This window comes from Nerophis ophidion, linkage group LG02 (genome assembly GCF_033978795.1).
Source record: "Nerophis ophidion isolate RoL-2023_Sa linkage group LG02, RoL_Noph_v1.0, whole genome shotgun sequence".
Classification (NCBI taxonomy): Eukaryota; Metazoa; Chordata; class Actinopteri; order Syngnathiformes; family Syngnathidae; genus Nerophis; species Nerophis ophidion.
Window position 1 is genome coordinate 76869101 of NC_084612.1, and position 18722 is coordinate 76887822.

An 18722-nucleotide genomic window follows, 5' to 3' on the forward strand; every position below is an offset into this window, starting at 1 on the left:
TTTGCTTTTCAAAAAAAGCACAAAGTTTTTCATTTATATTAGGCCTTCAAACAAAACATGCATTCCAAAAAAAACAAAGTGCATTAAAGTGGATAAACCAACAACAAATTAATTATTGTCCTTTTGGCAAAAGTGTGCTTAGCCACAGTAGATATGCTAATAATGTAAACAGAAGGCTCAAGTAAATCTCAATTAAGTGTGTGCATGTAACCTCATACACTTATACAGGTAGCCTACACAACAGGCTAATAATGTAAACAGAGGCCCCACTAAATCTCAATAAGTGTGTGCTTGTAACCTCATACACTTATACAGGTACACAACATATCCCAACGTCACCGCGTCAAAAAATTGCGTCACACGCCACTATTCGGCCTTCTTTTTAACTCAATCCACCGAAGGCCGAATGTGGCTTTTTTTGCCATATTCGGCTGAATATATTCGGTTACCGATTAATTGGTGCATCCCTAGTTATATAGATTCAGTGTCAAAAAAGTAAATGTGAATAAAGACACAAATACCCTCCATAATATCGCCCAGGTCTACATAATATATCGTCCATTAATGTTACTGTAACATGTTGTAATAATTAAAATAGCCTTTTACTGATGGGCAAAGTCGATAACTGCCTGCTCTTTTTCTATTGTTTTATTTTCCTTTCAAATGATGCGTTTCTGCTCATTTTCCATGGCAAGCAAGCAGCAGTGAGGAGGTTACAAGAGACCATGACATCATCATGGAGGCTTTCACAGACCTGACTGGTCCTGCGAAGAATCCTAATTAAATGGGACTCACGTTAACAAGTGACGTGTTTTCGCAAGCATCCGCACTACAAACACAATCTTTACCTTTGGACCTTGCGGGCACTTCTGGCTTTCCCTTCCCTCCTTCCTCCTCCTCCTCCTCGCCGCCACCGCCGCTAACCTGGCTGTCTTTGTCCACAGGGCGGCTGGAGCCCCTGGATGCCGGTCATCGCAGTGATGGTCGCCGTGACGGCAGCCTTTATCTACCCCAATCTCTCCAAGAGCAGCTCGGCGTAGCGCACACACACACACACACACACACACACACACACACACACACACACACACGCAGGCCACTGCTTTACTTGTATAAAGTCGAATTGTACATAATTGTAGAGGGAATATAATGGTTGTGGTTTCTTACAGATATTTCTTTTGGTTTATTTTGTCGAGCGACAGGAAAGTTTTTAGTTTAGTTTTCAATCTGCTCTCTCTCAACTGCGGTGTTTTTTTTTTTGTTTGGTTCCGAGCATCACGTCGGTTGGTTTTACGTCTGGCCGTCGCTCAGTCCTGTTGCTCATCAGCTTCTGTGCGATTCCATGTTTTTGTCTTAAAAGAGGATCTGCACTTTTTGGGGGAACTTTGTCTATCGTTCACAATCAATATGAAAGACATTATGAGGGCTGGATTTTTTTTTTTTTTAATGTATTCTAAATATTAAATACATTTATTAAAAAGTCAGCTTACAATGGAGGCCATAGGAGCCGTTTGATTCTCTTAAAAAACATCCAAACACCTCTATTAAGCTTTTATATACATTTATAATAACATTATTTACGTATTTATGCATTAATTTCGTAAAAGCATCACAACCGTTGCTTTTTCTTCCCTCACTGATTATTACTCAAGTGCCAGGGGCGGTATAGCTCGGTTGGTAGAGTGGCCGTGCCAGCAACTTCAGGGTTCCAGGTTCGATCCCCGCTTCTGCCTTCCTAGTCACTGCCGTTGTGTCCTTGGGCTAGAAATTTACCAACCTGCTCCCAGTGCCACCAGCAATGGTTTCAAAATGTAACTTAAATATTGGGTTTCACAATGTAAAGTGCTATATAAATATACCGTATTTTTCGGAGTATAAGCCGCACCTGCCGAAAATGCATAATAAAGAAGGGAAAAACGTATATAAGTCGCATTTTTAGGGGAAATTTATTTGATAAAATCCAACAGCAAGAACAGACATTTGAAAGGCAATTTAAAATAAATAAAGAATAGTGAACAACAGGCTGAATAAGTGTAGGTTATATGAGGCATAAATAACCAACTGCTATGTTAACCTAACATATTATGGTAAGAATCATTCAAATAACTATAACATATAGAACATGCTATACCTTTACCAAACTATCTGTCACTCCTAATCCATAAATCCCATGAAATCTTATACGTCTAATCTCTTATGTGAATGAGCTAAATAATATTATTTGATATTTTACGGTAATGTGATATTCATTTCACACATAAGTCGCTCCTGAGTATAAGTCGCACCCCCGGCCAAATTACGAAAAAAAAACTGCGACTTTTAGTCCAAAAAATACGGTACTTCACTTCACACACTCCAACAAACATAATAAAACAGCACTTACTGTACAATGTCTGCTGACGTTAGGATGCCGACTGTTCATATATTCCCCATTTAGGGGAAGAAACCGTGGAAACAAGCGCTTTCCTGTCACTCTCGCCAGGTCTTGGTCCCAAATGGCGATTAAAGGGACTCAACTTGTCAGATTATATTCTCAAACCATCTGCTTTTCAGGTGAGATGCATGATTTATGACCTACAATAAGCTGACAGGGAGCAGGGAAGCGAGGAAACAGCAGACCGCCGTCGGCACACAGGAAGCGACCACGGCGCCACGAGAAATAGTTTGTCTGCGTCAGTTGATTAATATCCAAGTCTCTAAATGTAAATTGAGTACCGTTGGCACCTTTTGGAATGGTTATCAGATGTTACTGGCGGAATAGAGGAGCTCCCTTTGGCTTTTATTCAAGTTTATTTAATATTTAGAATGCATAAAAAAAACATTTGTCGTCTTTTTTTTTAAAGATTGTGAACGACAGGGAGAATTCCAAAAAAAAAAGTGCAGTTCTCCTTTAAGAAATAGAAGCTAACGTCTGGAATTGTCCACGCTAACTCACTGGAAGGCCGTGGTCTAAAAGCAGGATGTCCTTCGTCTTCTTCTTCTTCTTCTTCTGTCACAAGGTGCGAGGGGACGCTTTGAAACTTGAAGCCAAATGGTGGATTATGGGGGGGTTGAAAGGTTTTTAATGTCACCCCTAAATGGGGGCAGGGGGGTCAAAGTGCCTCAGTTGTAACATAACACATTGTGTGTGTGTGTGTGTGTGTGTGTGTGTGTGTGTGTGTGTGTGTGTGTGTGTGTGTGTGTGTGTGTGTGTGTGTGTGTGTGTGTGTGTGTGTGTGTGTGTGTGTGTGTGTGTGTGTACATGTGAGGATTGTAACAATTGACGAACATTCTCTCCATCATCACGTCGACTCGCCTCCAAACGCCACCTCAGCGAAGGACCTTTTAGCCGTAGCACGGAACACTTTTTCCACCACGATGCAAACTTCTTTTTTTTATCAGACACTTGTACAGTTTGTGTGCGTGCGCGACTTTTGTCACCGTCTGTGTCATATCTTGTCCCCGTGTTCGGAAAACAGAAATAAAGGAACAATTATTGCAGATGTTTAGAGAGAAACACTACAGTAAGGAGAGAGAGAGAGATGTAAAAATACAAAGTGCCACGGAATGACGTGCTACTTAGAGCTATTTTGTTTAAAAACATGTTTTAGAGATATGGACGGGAAATGTGGAGACGAGTGGAATATATGCAGGGCGATTGGAATAAAGTTGTAGCAAGCTGACCCACCACTAAAGTTCCTGGAATCTTCTCTCACACAATAATGTCTTTCTGGATTCTTCTCTAGTGCAGTGGTCCTCAACCTTTTTGTAGCTGCGGACCAGTCAAAGCTTGATCATTTGTCCTGCGGCCCGGCAGGGGGGGACTTTTATTTGTCTTGAAAAAGGGAGGTTTTTTGGGTTGGTGCACTAATAGTAAGTGTATCTTGTGTTGATTTAATATAAAAAATAATAATAAAAATTTATTCTGCGGCCCGGTGGTTGGGGACCACTGCTCTAGTGGACCTCGGGGCCCAACTCTTCCACTACACAGGGTCCTGGGGCCCACTCAAATATTACCACCGAATGAGTCGTCTTACTACTGCTTTTGATCACATTCAATAATTATATCACACCTGAAACCATGTTTTTTTTTAGTTATTAGGTCATTATTATTTGTTTAAAACAGGTCGGCAAGCAAAAATGTTGAAAGACCAAAAATACAAAATAATGAAGACAACACATGATGTGTCTATGAGCCTACTATCAAAATGACTTTAAAAAGTCTTATATAAGTATTATAATGAAGACAACACATGATCTAAGTGTCTATATTAGTTATATTAGCCTACTATCAAAATGACTTTAAAAGTCTTATATAGTGTTATAATGAAGACAACACATGATGTAAGTGTCTATATTAGTTGTATTAGCCTACTATCAAAATTACTTTAAAAGTCTTATATAAGTGTTATAATGAAGACAACACATGACGTAAGTGTCTATATTAGCTATATTAGCTTACTATCAAAATTACATTCAAAGTCTAAGTGTTATAATGAAGACGAGACGTCTATATTAGCCTACTATCAAAACGACTTTAAAAGTCTTGTATAAGTGTTATAATGAAGACAACACATGATGTGTCTATTAGTTATATTAGCCTACTATCAAAAATGACAAAGTCCTATATAAGTGTTATAATGAAGACAATACATGATGTGTCTATATTAGCCTACTATCAAAATGACTAAAAGTCCTATATAAGTGTTATGAGGACAATACATGATGTGTCTATATTAGCCTACTATCAAAATGACTAAAAGTCCTATATAAGTGTTAAATTGAAGATAACATGTCTATTAGCCTACTATCAAAACGACTTTAAAAGTCCTATATAAGTGTTATAATGAAAACAAAGGATGGTGTGTATATTAGCCTACTATCAAAATGACTAAAAGTCCTATGTAAGTGTTATAATGAAGACAACACATGATGTAAGTGTCTATATTAGCTATATTAGCCTACTATCAAAATGACTTTAAAAGTCTTATATAAGTGTTATAATGAAGGCAACACATGATGTAAGTGTCTATATTAGTTATATTAGCCTACTATCAAAATTACTTTAAAAGTCCTACATAAGTGTTATAATGAAGACAACACATGATGTAAGTGTCTATATTAGCTATGTTAGCCTACTATCAAAATGACAAAGTCATATATAAGTGTTATAATGAAGACAACACATGATGTGTCTATATTAGTTATATTAGCCTACTATCAAAATGACAAAGTCATATATAAGTGTTATAATGAAGACAATATATGGTGTTAGTGTCTATATTAGCTATATTAGCCTACTATCAAAATGACTTTAAATGTCATACATAAGTGTTATAATGAAGACAACACATGATGTAAGTGTCTATATTAGTTATATTAGCCTACTATCAAAATGACAAAGTCATATATAAGTGTTATAATGAAGACAACACATGATGTGTCTATATTAGTTATATTAGCCTACTATCAAAATGACAAAGTCATATATAAGTGTTATAATGAAGACAACATATGGTGTTAGTGTCTATATTAGCTATATTAGCCTACTATCAAAATGACATTAAATGTCTTACATAAGTGTTATAATGAAGACAACACATGATGTAAGTGTCTATATTAGTTATATTAGCCTACTATCAAAATTACTTTAAACGTCCTATATAAGTGTTATAATGAAGACAACACATGATGTAAGTGTCTGTATTAGCTATATTAGCCTACTATCAAAATGACTTTAACAGTCCTATATAAGTGTTATAATGAAGACAACACATGATGTAAGTGTCTATATTAGCTATATTAGCCTACTATCAAAATTACTTTAAAAGTCTTATATAAGTGTTATAATGAAGACAACACATGATGTAAGTGTCTATATTAGTTATATTAGCCTACTATCAAGATTACTTTAAAAGTCTTTTACAAGTGTCTATATTATTTATATTAGCCTACTATCAAAATGACTTTAAAAGCCTTATATAAGTGTTATAATGAAGACAACACATGATGCAAGTGTCTATATTAGCCTACTATCAAAATGACTGTCGCAGGCTGACACAACTCTTCATTAAAAAAAATGTTGAAATGCAATATTTATTCTACACATTATTGCAACATTAGTTAAACTCCTCAGAAGGTGACATACCTTCTGGAACTGACTGACTTAGAATGAGCAAAGGTATAGATATGAAACATCTTCTAATGGATTTATTACAATCTTTGCAAGCTGGGTAACGTTTGCTGTGGTCTGGAACAACATTGCACACAAACAACTATCAGAAATGCAGCCAATATTACATACAGATAGTGTGTCATGAGTCTTGCAAATATAAATGAAATACACAGAGGACATAAGTAAAGGAAATTAAATGAGCTTAAATATAGCTACAAACGAGGCATGATGATGCAATATGTACATACAGCTAGCATAAATAGCATGTTAGCATCGATTAGCTTGCAGTTATGCAGTGCCCAAATATGCCTGATTAGCACTCCACACAAGTCAATAACATCAACCAAGCTCACCTTTGTGCATTCACGCACAGTATAAAATGTTTGGTGGACAAAATGAGACAAAAAGGGCGTGGCATAAAACACGTCTTTCTGTGGCAGCCTCGGAGAAAGTTGTTCATGTAAACAAATGGTGAGTTCAGCGACCGGCACTTGCCAAATCCTCTCATCAGTGAAGCATGTTTAACATAAATTGTGGGATTTCTAACAATTAGGAAGGTGTGTGTCATGTTTGTCCTCCTACAGGCTCCATAATAAAACAAAAAATACCCATACATTTTTAAAAGCGCCAGGGAACAACTAGGGCGGCGCTAGATTTAACACATAAACCTTAGGCTTAGGTCAGGCGGATTAGAAAAACAAGTACTAACTAAATATACTGCATAAGGGGCTCGGATGACTATCAAAAAAATTAATTCAGTTGTGCTACAATAATAATGAATGTTTGACTAAACTCAATAGTAGCTTTAACACTTAACTGTCAATCAAGTTAAAGTGCAAGTGAAAGTACAACTTTACTACTTTAGTCATATTTTTTGTGCTTCTGTTTCTAAAATAAACAACAATAATCATTTTAGTCATCATTTTTGCACTTAAACTTCTGTGACTTCAGCACTTGGCTTCTTCTGTGTGAGATTGTCGTTACTGCCACAAGTGGTGGAAAAGTGAATTACAACTGAGCGTCACCGCTGTATAATGGAGATTTTGGGGGGGGGCCCTGGCCCTATGGTTAAAAACCACTGCTCTAGTCTCAACAAAGAGACTAAATGAGTGAAAAGCAGTATTAGTAATAATTAACAGGGACCCTAACATGCAGAAACAATGTTGTTTACCTTTTGGTATTCCTTTTTGTGTATTTGGGATCTGCGTAAGTTCCCAAAAGGTGGAATCAAACAACGGAGGCACAGCGGAGATATTTATAAAACAATCTTGCCTTCTTTCACATTTCCTCCAAACGAGTCGTTTGGAATTTTTCTCATTTGTGACCTTTTTTCCCCAAGTGTGACTCGATTTATATTGCACTTGCAAAGTATGCTTTTTGCACATTTTGTTATATCCGTTTTATTCCAAAATGCAGTAAATTCACTTGTGTCCTCAAAATTCTACACATAATACCCCATAATGATAATGTGAAAGTTTTTTTTGGATTGCAAATGTATTATTTATTTATAGGATTTAATTAAGTACACATACAGTGCACCCGCACATTATTCACGGCACATTTTGTTACAGCCTTACTCCAAAATGTATTTATTTTTTTGTCCTCAAAATTCTACAAACAATAACCCATAATAACAAAGTGAAAAGGTTTTTTTTAATGCACCTTTGCCAGCAATTCAAGCCTCGGGTCTTTTTGAATACGATGCCACAGATTGGATGGGAAGCGTCGGTTTTCATCCAGGATGTCTCTGTACTTTAATGCATTCATCTTTCCCTCTATCCTGACTAGCCTCCCAGTTCCTGCGGCTGAAAACCATCCCCACGGCATGATGCTGCCACCACCATGCTTGACTGTAGGAATGGTTTACTCCAAACATGACGCCTGGCATTCACGCCAGAGACTTCATTTTTTGTCTCATCAGACCAGAGAATTTAGTTTCTCCTGGTCTGAGAGTCTTTCAGGTGCATTTTGGCAAACGTTCATGAATAAATAGTTTCCGTCTAGCCACTCTACCAGATTGTATCAGAGATGGTTATCCTTCTGAAAGGTTCTCCTCTCTCAACAGAGGAATGCTGTAGATCTGACAAGTGACCACCGGGTTCTAGGTCACCTCCCTGATGGGGCCCTGAACTCCCAAAATCTTATGCATCTTAGCAAAGGCTGTGAATACTTGTGTACATGTGATTTCAAATTGTTTTATTTTTTAATACATTTGAAGGAAACTACAAAAAAAAACGTTCCCACATTGTCCTTATGGGGTATTGTGTGTAGAATTTTGAGGACAAAAATGAATAACATAACAAAATGTAGAAAAAGTGAAAAACTGAATACTTTCCTGATGCACTGGACACAAAAAGCTTTGCGCAAATCTGACATTGTAATCGATAAGTTCCTCCCCCCCCCCCCCCCCTCTATCCTCTTGTTGTGGGGCAGACTGGCTCGTACATGCACATGCATCCTGCCCTGTTCTACTACAAAGTGGCGTCTCGTTAGAACTCGTGTCTGTCACTATAGTCCACAAACTTTCCTAAAAAATGCCATTTTTGCCTCTTTGAGCTGTAATTTGACCCATTTAAAATGCTTCTAAGTGCAAGTTAAAGCTCTACTATGCCAAGCGAAAGCCATTTATCAACAACATCCAGAAACACCGATCTATTATTTCAACCCCTTAACATAATTCAAAACTCACCAAATTTTACACACACACCAGGACTGGCAAAAATTGCCATCTGATAAAAAACCAAACCCCAAAAATCAAATTTGCGCTCAACGCCCCCTAGGAAAATACCCAGGCAAAACTGCTTGTAACTTCTGTTAGGAATGTCGTAGAGACATGAAACAAAAACCTCTATGTAGGTCTGACTAAGATCAGGGTTTGAGAAGCGGTGGCAGCAACCAACGCTGCTTGCAGCTTTAATTCCACTTGTAATCACAGTGTTAAAAATAATGTTAAAATTATAAAACGTTCTCATGCATTTTTAATCCATCCGTCCGTTTTCTACCGCACCTGTTCAAGAAGTTGCGTTAATGGTAAGAAGGTTTTTATTTATTATTGGTTAGTGTGCTTGCCCTCCTGGGGGTTCTTCAGACCCTCAAGCACTGACATGAGAGCCTGTTTCAGGGTTACAATATTTTTTTATTTTTCAATAAGTTTCCAGCAATAGTATTTCCAGCCCCAACCCAGTCTCTCCTCCTGGCTGCTGCTTATAACAGAGCGACAGGTGATTAGATAACAAGGCGCAGGTGGGCTGTCTACGCACCTGTCGCTGCAGGCCCGCAGGCCACGCCCCCTCCACAGTTAGCTTCAGAATAACAATGTTATTACAAAGAAAAAGAGACCTATTATACTCTAGAAATGTTGGTCTTACTTAAAAATGCACGTGTTTAGTTGTGTTCAGTGTTGAAAAAAAAAAATACTATATGGCTCTTACGGAAATATATTTTTAAATATTTGGTTCCCGACTCCTGCTATAGTCGCTATGGAAGTGCTAAAAGAGAGAAGACACTGTCAAAGTGGAGGCACATAAGTGAGACCGCCCTCAAAAGGTGTTACATGTTATGAAGACCCCAAGGAAGTGTTTTAAATGTAGGGAAATACAATGAAAATAATTGAATTAAATAAAAAAATGTAGGGACAATAAAATATCATGTCTTTTTTTATGTATATAAAAACAACTATTGTGAAAAACGGGTCAGTTTTTGTCCAATTTACAATGTTTTTAAAATTGCACATTTAATAAGTTGTCGAAGAACCAGGCCCTGTGGAACGCCACACTTGGTCACAGAGGCTCTTTTTTTACCAAGTGAGGCAGGTCTGGCCAGGGGGAGACCTGGAGAACTTCAGAAAAAGAGAAGAAAAGAACTGCTGGAAGTAGGAAGCACTCTTTGCTGTGAGTCATTGTGTCAACACAAAAGGAAACCAGCGACAATTAAAACACGCCCGGACCTGCTCGTTAAGTATTGACTGGAACGATATTTGTTATCTCATGCACACGCAGCACAATCACTAGGATTGACTTTCAAATCACTAAAAGTCCAGTCAAAGTGTTTACAAAAAGTCTATTGCATGTATAGTTTTGTTAAATGCAAATACTTCATTTGAATGTGATACATCATTTAAACGCAGTGGTCCCCAACCACCGGGCTGCGGCCTGGTACCGGGCCGTCGCCCGATTGGTACCGGGCCGCAGAAGAATTTTTTCTTAAAAAAAAAATATATATATATATATATATATTTTATTTATTATTTTTTTTATTAAATCAACATAAAAAACACAATATACACTTACAAATAGTGCACCGACCACAAAAAACTCCCTTTTTCATGACAAAAACGTCCCTTTTTCATGACAAAGAAGAAAAGGAAAAAAAAGGACACCCCCCGGGCCGCGGGACAAATTATTAAGCGTTGACCGGTCCGCGGATACAAAAATGTTGGGGACCACTGATTTAACGAATGTATTTGTATATTTGGCACCAGTAGCAAACATTGCTGCCTTTAATAACATTCAGGACTGTCATTTGTGACAAAAACCTTGAATTATTGAAAGAATGTAAAAAGTATTAAAAATATACAAGTTTACCATTGATTTTTTACAAGAGGAACATGTGAATTTTGCAAGAAAAAGTGGAACAATCTTAGTCCAAATGTAAAAGAATAAATAAATTACAAGATTTTGAATAACATTTGAATTTTGCAAGAAAAAGTGGAACAATCCTACTCCAAATGTAAAAGAATAAATAGATGTCAAGAAAAGAACTGAAACCTTTAAAATATTACCATTTTAATTGACTTTTTTTAAATGTTTTTTTTTTGCATATTTGTTTTAGCTTTCCTCATTTTATTGCGGTTATTTCATTCTTAAATATATTTTTATAATTTATACTTTCATACTAAAGCGTGACGTCACGATGCAGGTTTTATAACGTACACCTGACCCAACGCGACGTGTGCAAAAGCTTCTATAGATCGAAGAAAAGCGTCTCGTAATACTCCACCTTAATTATTAGACGATCTTTGGCTGCAAAACTCGACGTCATCCAATGTGGCGCTGCCTTCAAGGTCTGCCACAAAATGAGCGCGACGAACGTCAATTGCCAAAGCAGCTTGACTAAACGTATCGGGAACGTCACATAACTTTTTGTATCCCTTTTGTCCTCGGTTTGTAGGAACTCGTCTGACGTTATCGACGCTCGGCTAACGAAACAACAACACAAAATCGCTGACGTCCTATCGACCCAAGCCAGACAACAGCCCCGGTGGTACAAGTTCCGAGTTTTTGAAAGTGACAGTGAACGCAACAGGAGCCGGGCGGTCCTAGGAGTTTCGTCCCAAAGCGAGCCCGAAGTCAGTGGAGTTTTCCCCGCAGGAAGCAGCGCGCCGGCCCGGTTCTCCCGTCACGTCTCTTAGCCAGCATGCCGACCACGGAGAAGGACCTGGCGGACGACGCGCCGTGGAAGAAGATCCAGCAGAACACTTTCACCCGCTGGATCAACGAGCACCTGAAGTGCGTCAACAAGCGGATCGTGGACCTGCAGCTCGACTTGGGCGACGGCCTGAGACTCATCGCGCTGCTGGAGGTCCTGAGCCGCAAGAAGATGCACCACCGCTTCCACCACCGGCCCAACTTCCGACAGATGAAGCTGGAGAACGTCTCCGTGGCGCTGGAGTTCCTGGACAACGAGAGCATCAAGCTGGTCTCCATCGGTGAGTGGACTCGCCGCCGACTTGCTGCCCGCCAAACTTGCTTCACAATCCAACACTTTTCTTCACGCCCGCTTTTTACTCAATTAAAACACAATCATGTCACATTTCTGGTGATGTGTTTGGAACCAACTTTCCACCGGCTTTGATTCGGCCTGCCTGGAATTGACAAAGGTGGCTTGGAAAAGCCTGAAATTAGGGCGTTTTCTGACGGAGGTGCTGGCATTTCTGGAGCCTCCGTCCACGCCTTTTTGAATGAGTGACTTCAAATGGCTCACACTTCTTACTAAATGGCGCACACTTCTTACTAAATGTTTCACACTTCTTACTAAATGTTTCACACTTCTTACTAAATGGGTCACACTTCTTACTAAATGTTTCACACTTCTCACTAAATGTTTCAACATTCAGTCTTGGCGCTGGGAAAATCACTTTTTGTCATGAAAATCTACTTTTACTTTGAAAATCAGTTTTTGTCTTGAAAATCAACTTTTACTTTGAAAATCCGTATTTGTCTTGTAATTCAACTTTTACTTTGAAAATCAGTTTTTGTCTTGAAATTCTACTTTTACTTTGAAAATCAGTTTTTGTCTTGAAATTCTACTTTTACTTTGAAAATCAGTTTTTGTCTTGAAATTCGACTTTTACTTTGAAAATGACTTTTTGTCTTGAAATTCAACTTTTACTTTGAAAATCAGTTTTTGTCTTGAAATTCAACATTTACTTTGAAAATCAGTTTTTGTCTTGAAAATCAACTTTTACTTTGAAAATCAGTTTTTCCCCCTGAAAATAATGTTTTCCTTGAAAATCAACTTTTACCTTGGAAGTTAACTTTTACAATGAAAGTCATTTTTTGTCATGAAATCATTTTTTATCTTGAAAATCATCCATCCATCCTTTTTCTACCGCTTATTCCCTTTTGGGGGCGCTGGCGACTATCTCAGCTACAATCGCGCGTAAGGCGGGGTACACCCTCTTGAAAATAATGTTTTCCTTAAATCAACTTTTACTTTAAAAACCAGTTTTTGTCTTGAAATTCAACTTTTACTTTGAAAATAATTTTTTGTCTTGAAATTCAACTTTTACTTTGAAAATAATTTTTTGTCTTGAAATTCAACTTTTACTTTGAAAATTTGTTTTTGTCTTGAAATTCAACTTTTACTTTGAAAATCAGTTTTTGTCTTGAAAATCAACTTTTACTTTGAAAATCAGTTTTTGTCTTGAACTTCAACTTTTACTTTGAAAATCAGTTTTTGTCTTGAAATTCAACTTTTACTTTGAAAATCAGTTTTTGTCTTGAAAATCAACTTTTACTTTGAAAATCAGTTTTTGTCTTGAACTTCAACTTTTACTTTGAAAATCAGTTTTTGTCTTAAAAATCAACTTTTACTTTGGAAATAAATTTTTGTCTTAAAATTCAACTTTTACTTTGAAAATAATTTATTGTCTTGAAATTCAACTTTTACTTTGAAAATCAGTTTTTGTCTTGAAATTCAACTTTTACTTTGAAAATCAGTTTTTGTCTTGAAATACAACTTTTACTTTAAAATCAGTTTTTGTCTTGAAAATCAACTTTTACTTTGAAAATCAGTTTTTGTCTTGAAATTCAACTTTTACTTTGAAAATCAGTTTTTGTCTTGAAATTCGACTTATACTTTGAAAATCAGTTTTTGTCTTGAAATTCAACTTTTACTTTGAAAATCAGTTTGGGTGCCATGATTGGGTATAAAAACAGCTTCCCAAAAAATGCTCAGTCTTTCACAAGAAAGGATGGGGCGAGGTACACCCCTTTGTCCACAACTGCGTGAGCAAATAGTCAAACAGTTTAAGAACAACCTTTCTCAAAGTGCAATTGCAAGAAATTTAGGGATTTCAACATCTACGCTCCATAATATCATCAAAAGGTTCAGAGAATCTGGAGAAATCACTCCACGTAAGCGGCATGGCTGGAAAGCAACATTGATCGATTCCTCAGACAGAACTGCATCTAAAACCGACATCTATCTCTAAAGGATATCACCACTTGGGCTCAGGAACACTTCAGAAAACCACCGTCACTAAATACAGTTGGTCCCTACATCTGTAAGTGCAAGTTAAAACTCTACTATGCAAAGCGAAAGTCATTTATCAACAACATCCAGAAACGCCACCAGCTTCTCTGGGCCCGAGATCATCTAAGATGGACTGATGCAAAGTGGAAAAGTGTTCTTTGGAGTCCACATTTCAAATTATATTTGCAAACTGTGGACATGGTGTCCTCCAGAACAAAAAGAAAATAACCATTCGGATTGTTATAGACGCAAAGTTCAAAAGCCAGCATCTGTGATGGTATGGGGGTGCATTAGTGCCCAAGGCATGGGTAACTTACACATCTGTGAAGGCACCATTAATGCTGAAAGGTCCATACAGGTTTTGGACCAGCATATGTTGTCATCCAAGCAACGTTATCATGGACGCCCCTGCTTATTTCAGCAAGACAAGTGTTACAACAGCGTGGATCGTAAAAAAAAGAGTGTGGGTACTTTCCTGGCCCGCCTGCAGTCCAGACCTGTCTCCCATGGAAAATGTGTGGCGTATTATGAAGCATAAAATAGGACAGCGGAGACCCCGGACTGTTGAAGGACTGAAGCTCGACATAAAACAAAAATGGGAAAGAATTCCACTTTCAAAGCTTCAACAATTAGTTTCCTCAGTTCCCAAACGTTTATTGAGTGTTGTTAAAATAAAAGGTGATGTAACACATTGGTGAACATGCCCTTTCCCAACTACTTTGGCACGTGTTGCAGCCATGAAATTCTAAGTTAATTATTATTTGCACAAAAAAAACACAGGTTTATGAGTTTGAACATCAAATATGTTGTCTTTGTAGCATATTCAACTGAATATGGCTTGAAAAGGATTTGCAAATCATTGTATTCTGTTTATATTTACATCTAACACAATTTCCCAACTCATATAAAGCATTTATCGGCCGATAGATAACATCTGTAATTGACATGTTTGTTTGCACTCCAACAAACACATTTTGAATGTGATGACACTTTCTGTGTCACTATGGCAACCTAAAAGCAGGGTTGGCTTACCCAAAAGGGGCGGAGCTAGACACTGTGTGCTGATTGGTGGACACAGAATGGTCACTTTCATACCAGAACAGGGTTCAAACCAGGGGCGTCGCCAGACATATTTCACTGGGGCACGTGCCCCACTGTTGATCTGCAGTGCCCCAGTAAAAATTTTACCAATAAAAAAAAATCGCTTCAGAGTTTTAAGTCTACATAACATAGACAACAGCGCACATACTACTTAGTATGGTAATTGATTGCTACTGTATTCGTAACAATGAGCACATGGCTAATTAATATGGTAATTTATTCATGTGTGGATTGAGACTTCTGTTGAGAGAGAGAGAGAGAGAGAGAGGATGAGAATCACTGCGTGAGGTAGGTAACGTTAGCCAACAACAATTTGTTAATTACAATATTTTGATTTTGATTTGACTCAAACTGTAACTCCTAGTTGGATTTAAGAAAGTTATTGTCCCGCAGCAGAGAAGAAGCGAGGAATGAGAGATGTAAGTGAAGTCCTAGCTAGCTGGGCAACATCATTTTCTTAAGTTGATGCTAAGTTGGCTAACATTATTCCTTGTATCAAGACAAACATATTCATTTGCTGTACGAGCTGTCGGGGGAATTTCCAATGAAGATGAAACATCATGTTGGTTATTGTCTGCTGCTTCTGCATCAATGATGATTTGGAGTCAGCAAATGTTTTATCTTCAGGAAGAAAAACATTTTTCCATATCATCAAGTCGTGAGGCAATTTTTTAAATCATTCAAGTTTATTTCACAGAAAAATAGCTCAGTGGACTTGTCTTGTTAATCGCTGTGACTTTGACTAAAATAATCTTGTTTTGTCAGCAGAAAAATGGCTACAGCTAAAGCATCTGCTTTTGTTTCCAGAAAAAATAGTAACATTTCTGTATTTGTTTTCAGAAAGATGGCTGAAAATATCAGGTTTTGTTGCCCCGTTTAGATTTTTTTAAAATATATTTCCATGTCTGTCCTGAGTCTTCCTCCAACTTGTTAGTCGCTTTGCCTTTTGCTAAAATACTCACTAATAGTCACTAGAAAAAAGGCTAAAATAATCTGGTTTTGTTGCCACAATTTGATTTTTTCCATGCACACACGTGACTGAAAATGACACACAATCCACTTTTATGTCGCGACCCAGCAGTTGGGAACCACTGGTCAACTGTATAACAGTTACTGTAATATTTCCATGTCTCTCCAGAGTGATTGACCACTTTGCAAAAATGAAAACAAGACGTTACAGTTTACTTCTCAGAAAATGATTCCCTGAACAGACACACAACAGTTGTTCATTTATTCTACTACTGTGGCTTTATTGTTTTGTGTATATTTTACAGTTTTGTGCATCTGAAATAGGATTAGCCACATTGCCATAAATGGAAATTAAATCATATAAAAGAACCCAGAGATGTAGGGCTGCTTTATTTTTTGTTTTACTTTTGTAGATGTTAAATTTGCAGATGATTACTGCAATATATATTTCAAAAAGATTCATTGCTCTTCCTTTTTGCTTTTACAAGTAGCAGTTTAGAAGTCTGGAGTAAAAAAGTGCACAAGTAGGTCAAATGCATGAGTTAATTTCAGGTGGTTCATCAAAGATCCATACAACATCATCTCATATGATTTCATAGTTTAAAGCACTATTTATGTATTTTTTATGTTAAATAAGTGCTAAAAATGTTTTTGCTTGCGCGCTTTGCACGCTCACATGAATTATTTGTGCCCCAGGTGTGCCCCAGTACAGTATATATGTATATATTTATATATATATATATATATATATATGTGTCCATCTATCTATCTCTCTATTTATATCTCTGTTTATGTGTGTATATAAATAGATCTGTGTATGTAGATTTCACTACGTTTCAGGGGACTTCCAGGGAAAAATTCCCTGAATAGCAGGGAAACCTGCAAAACAGGCTTGTAGGGATGATGTTATCTATCTATCTAGGGGACGGTGTGGCAAAGCTGGTAGAGTGGCTGTGCCAGCAATCTGAGGGTTGCTGGTTCAATCCCCACCTTCTACCATCCTAGTCACGTCCGTTGTGTCCTTGGGCAAGACACTTAACCCTTGCTCCTGATGGGTGCTGGTGAGCGCCTTGCATGGCAGCTCCTGCCATCAGTGTGTGAATGTGTGTGTGAATGTGTGTGTGAATGGGTGAATGTGGAAGTAGTGTCAAAGCGCTTTGAGTACCTTGAAGGTAGAAAAGCGCTATACAAGTACAACCCATTTACTATCTATCTATCTGTTTATGTGTGTGTGTGTGTGTATATATATATATATATATATATATATATATATATATATATATATATATATATATATATATATATATATATATATATATATCCTCTGTCTTTTTTCCTGACCTAACGAATATTCGACTGGACCCCGGTAATGAGCACCGTATTACCGTATGAACCACCATAACCTCGACTGTATTTGTGTGTGTAAATATACTTGTGTATTTACACTATGTGGACAAAAGTATTTGGCCAGCTGCTTTGACTCACATGTGAAGTTGAAGTCCCATTCCTAACACATCGTGTTCAATGTGACCTTTTGCAACTATTACAGCTTCAACTCTTCTGGGAAGGCTGTCCACAAGGTCGCAGAGTGTGTTTATAGCAATTTTCCACCATTCTTCCAAAAGTGCATTGATTTTGGTGGAGAAGGCCTGGCTGTCAGGCTCCGTTGTAATTCATCCAAAATGTGTTCGATCGGTTTCATGTCAGGACTCTGTGCAGGCCAGTCAAGTTCATCCACACCAGACTCTGTCATCCATATCTTTATGGACCTTGCTTTGTGCACTGGTGCACAGTCATGTTGGAAGAGGAAGGGGGCCCGCTCCAAACTGTTCCCACAAAGTTGGGAGCATGGAATTGTCCAAAATGTTTTGGTCAAAGTTCCTTTCACTGGAACTAAGGGGCCAAGCCCAACTCCTGAAAAACAAGAGCAGGCGTCTCCACTGCTCTAGAGTCCAGTGGCGGCGTGCTTTACACCATTGCATTGGACTTGGTGATGTATGGCTTAGATGCAGCTGCCCGGCCATGGAAACCCATTCCAAGAAGGTCTCTGCGTACTGTACGTGGGCTAATTGGAAGGTCACATGAAGTTTGGAGCTCTGTAGCCACGGACTGTGCAGAAAGTATATGCACTATGCGCCTCAGCATCCGCTGACCCCTCTCGGTCAGTTTATGTGGTGGCTGAGTTGCTGTTGTTCCCAAACTCTTCACTTTTCTTATAATAAAGCCGACAGTTGTCTTTGGAATATTTAGAAGGGAGGAAATTTCACGACTGGATTTGTTGCACAGGTGGCATCCTATGGCAGTTCCATGCTGGAAATCACTGAAAGCGACCCATTCTTTCACAAATGTTTGTAGAAACAGTCTCCACGCCTAAGTGCTTGATTTGATACACCAGGCCAAGGGATTAGGACACCTGCGAAATGTTTTCTCCTTCCCTAAAATAATCAAGAAGCACTTTGTTGCTACGCCTTAGCTTGTGACCTTTTTGGTTCCCTTATGACAGTGGTGGTCTTTCCCGTGGTACACATTTGAACTGCACAGGGAAAAAAGTCTGGATGATAGACTTTTCTTTGTGTTTGTTCCCGTTTTGTTAGTTCAGCCAATTCTGCTAACTCTGGAAATGAACAATCATTAAACTGTTGGCACTTTTTTTTAATGCACTTTTAATCCTTAAAAAGCTGCGAGCCAGACGTTTATCTGCAAGCGTGACAGCGGCGGTGACACACACACACACACACACACA

General features: G+C 38.1%; 2 protein-coding genes and 1 long non-coding RNA gene across 13 annotated transcripts in view; 2 read left to right on the top strand and 1 right to left on the bottom strand.

Moving 5' to 3' along the window:
• slmapa (sarcolemma associated protein a) overlaps positions 1-3662 on the top strand; it is a 107682-nt gene extending 104020 nt beyond the window's left edge. For 8 of the 10 annotated variants that reach the window (XM_061891756.1, XM_061891738.1, XM_061891767.1 and 5 more), the window contains one exon: positions 945-3662. Coding sequence is in view for 7 of the 10 variants with exons in the window: in XM_061891738.1 (XP_061747722.1) it covers positions 945-1040 (96 nt within the window). In the remaining 3 variants the exon portion in view is untranslated. The remainder of the gene's footprint in view (positions 1-944) is intronic. The other 2 variants (XR_009804954.1, XM_061891748.1) reach the window with 1 other exon arrangement.
• LOC133546085 (uncharacterized) overlaps positions 1-18722 on the bottom strand; it is a 424415-nt gene that overhangs the window by 285938 nt on the left and 119755 nt on the right. The window lies entirely within an intron of this gene.
• Positions 11242-18722, top strand: part of flnbl (filamin B, like) — a 105245-nt gene continuing 97764 nt past the window's right edge. For both annotated transcript variants that reach the window (XM_061891820.1, XM_061891829.1), the window contains exon 1: positions 11242-11861. In XM_061891820.1, coding sequence (XP_061747804.1) covers positions 11570-11861 — 292 coding nt within the window. In that variant the 5' untranslated portion in view covers positions 11242-11569. The remainder of the gene's footprint in view (positions 11862-18722) is intronic.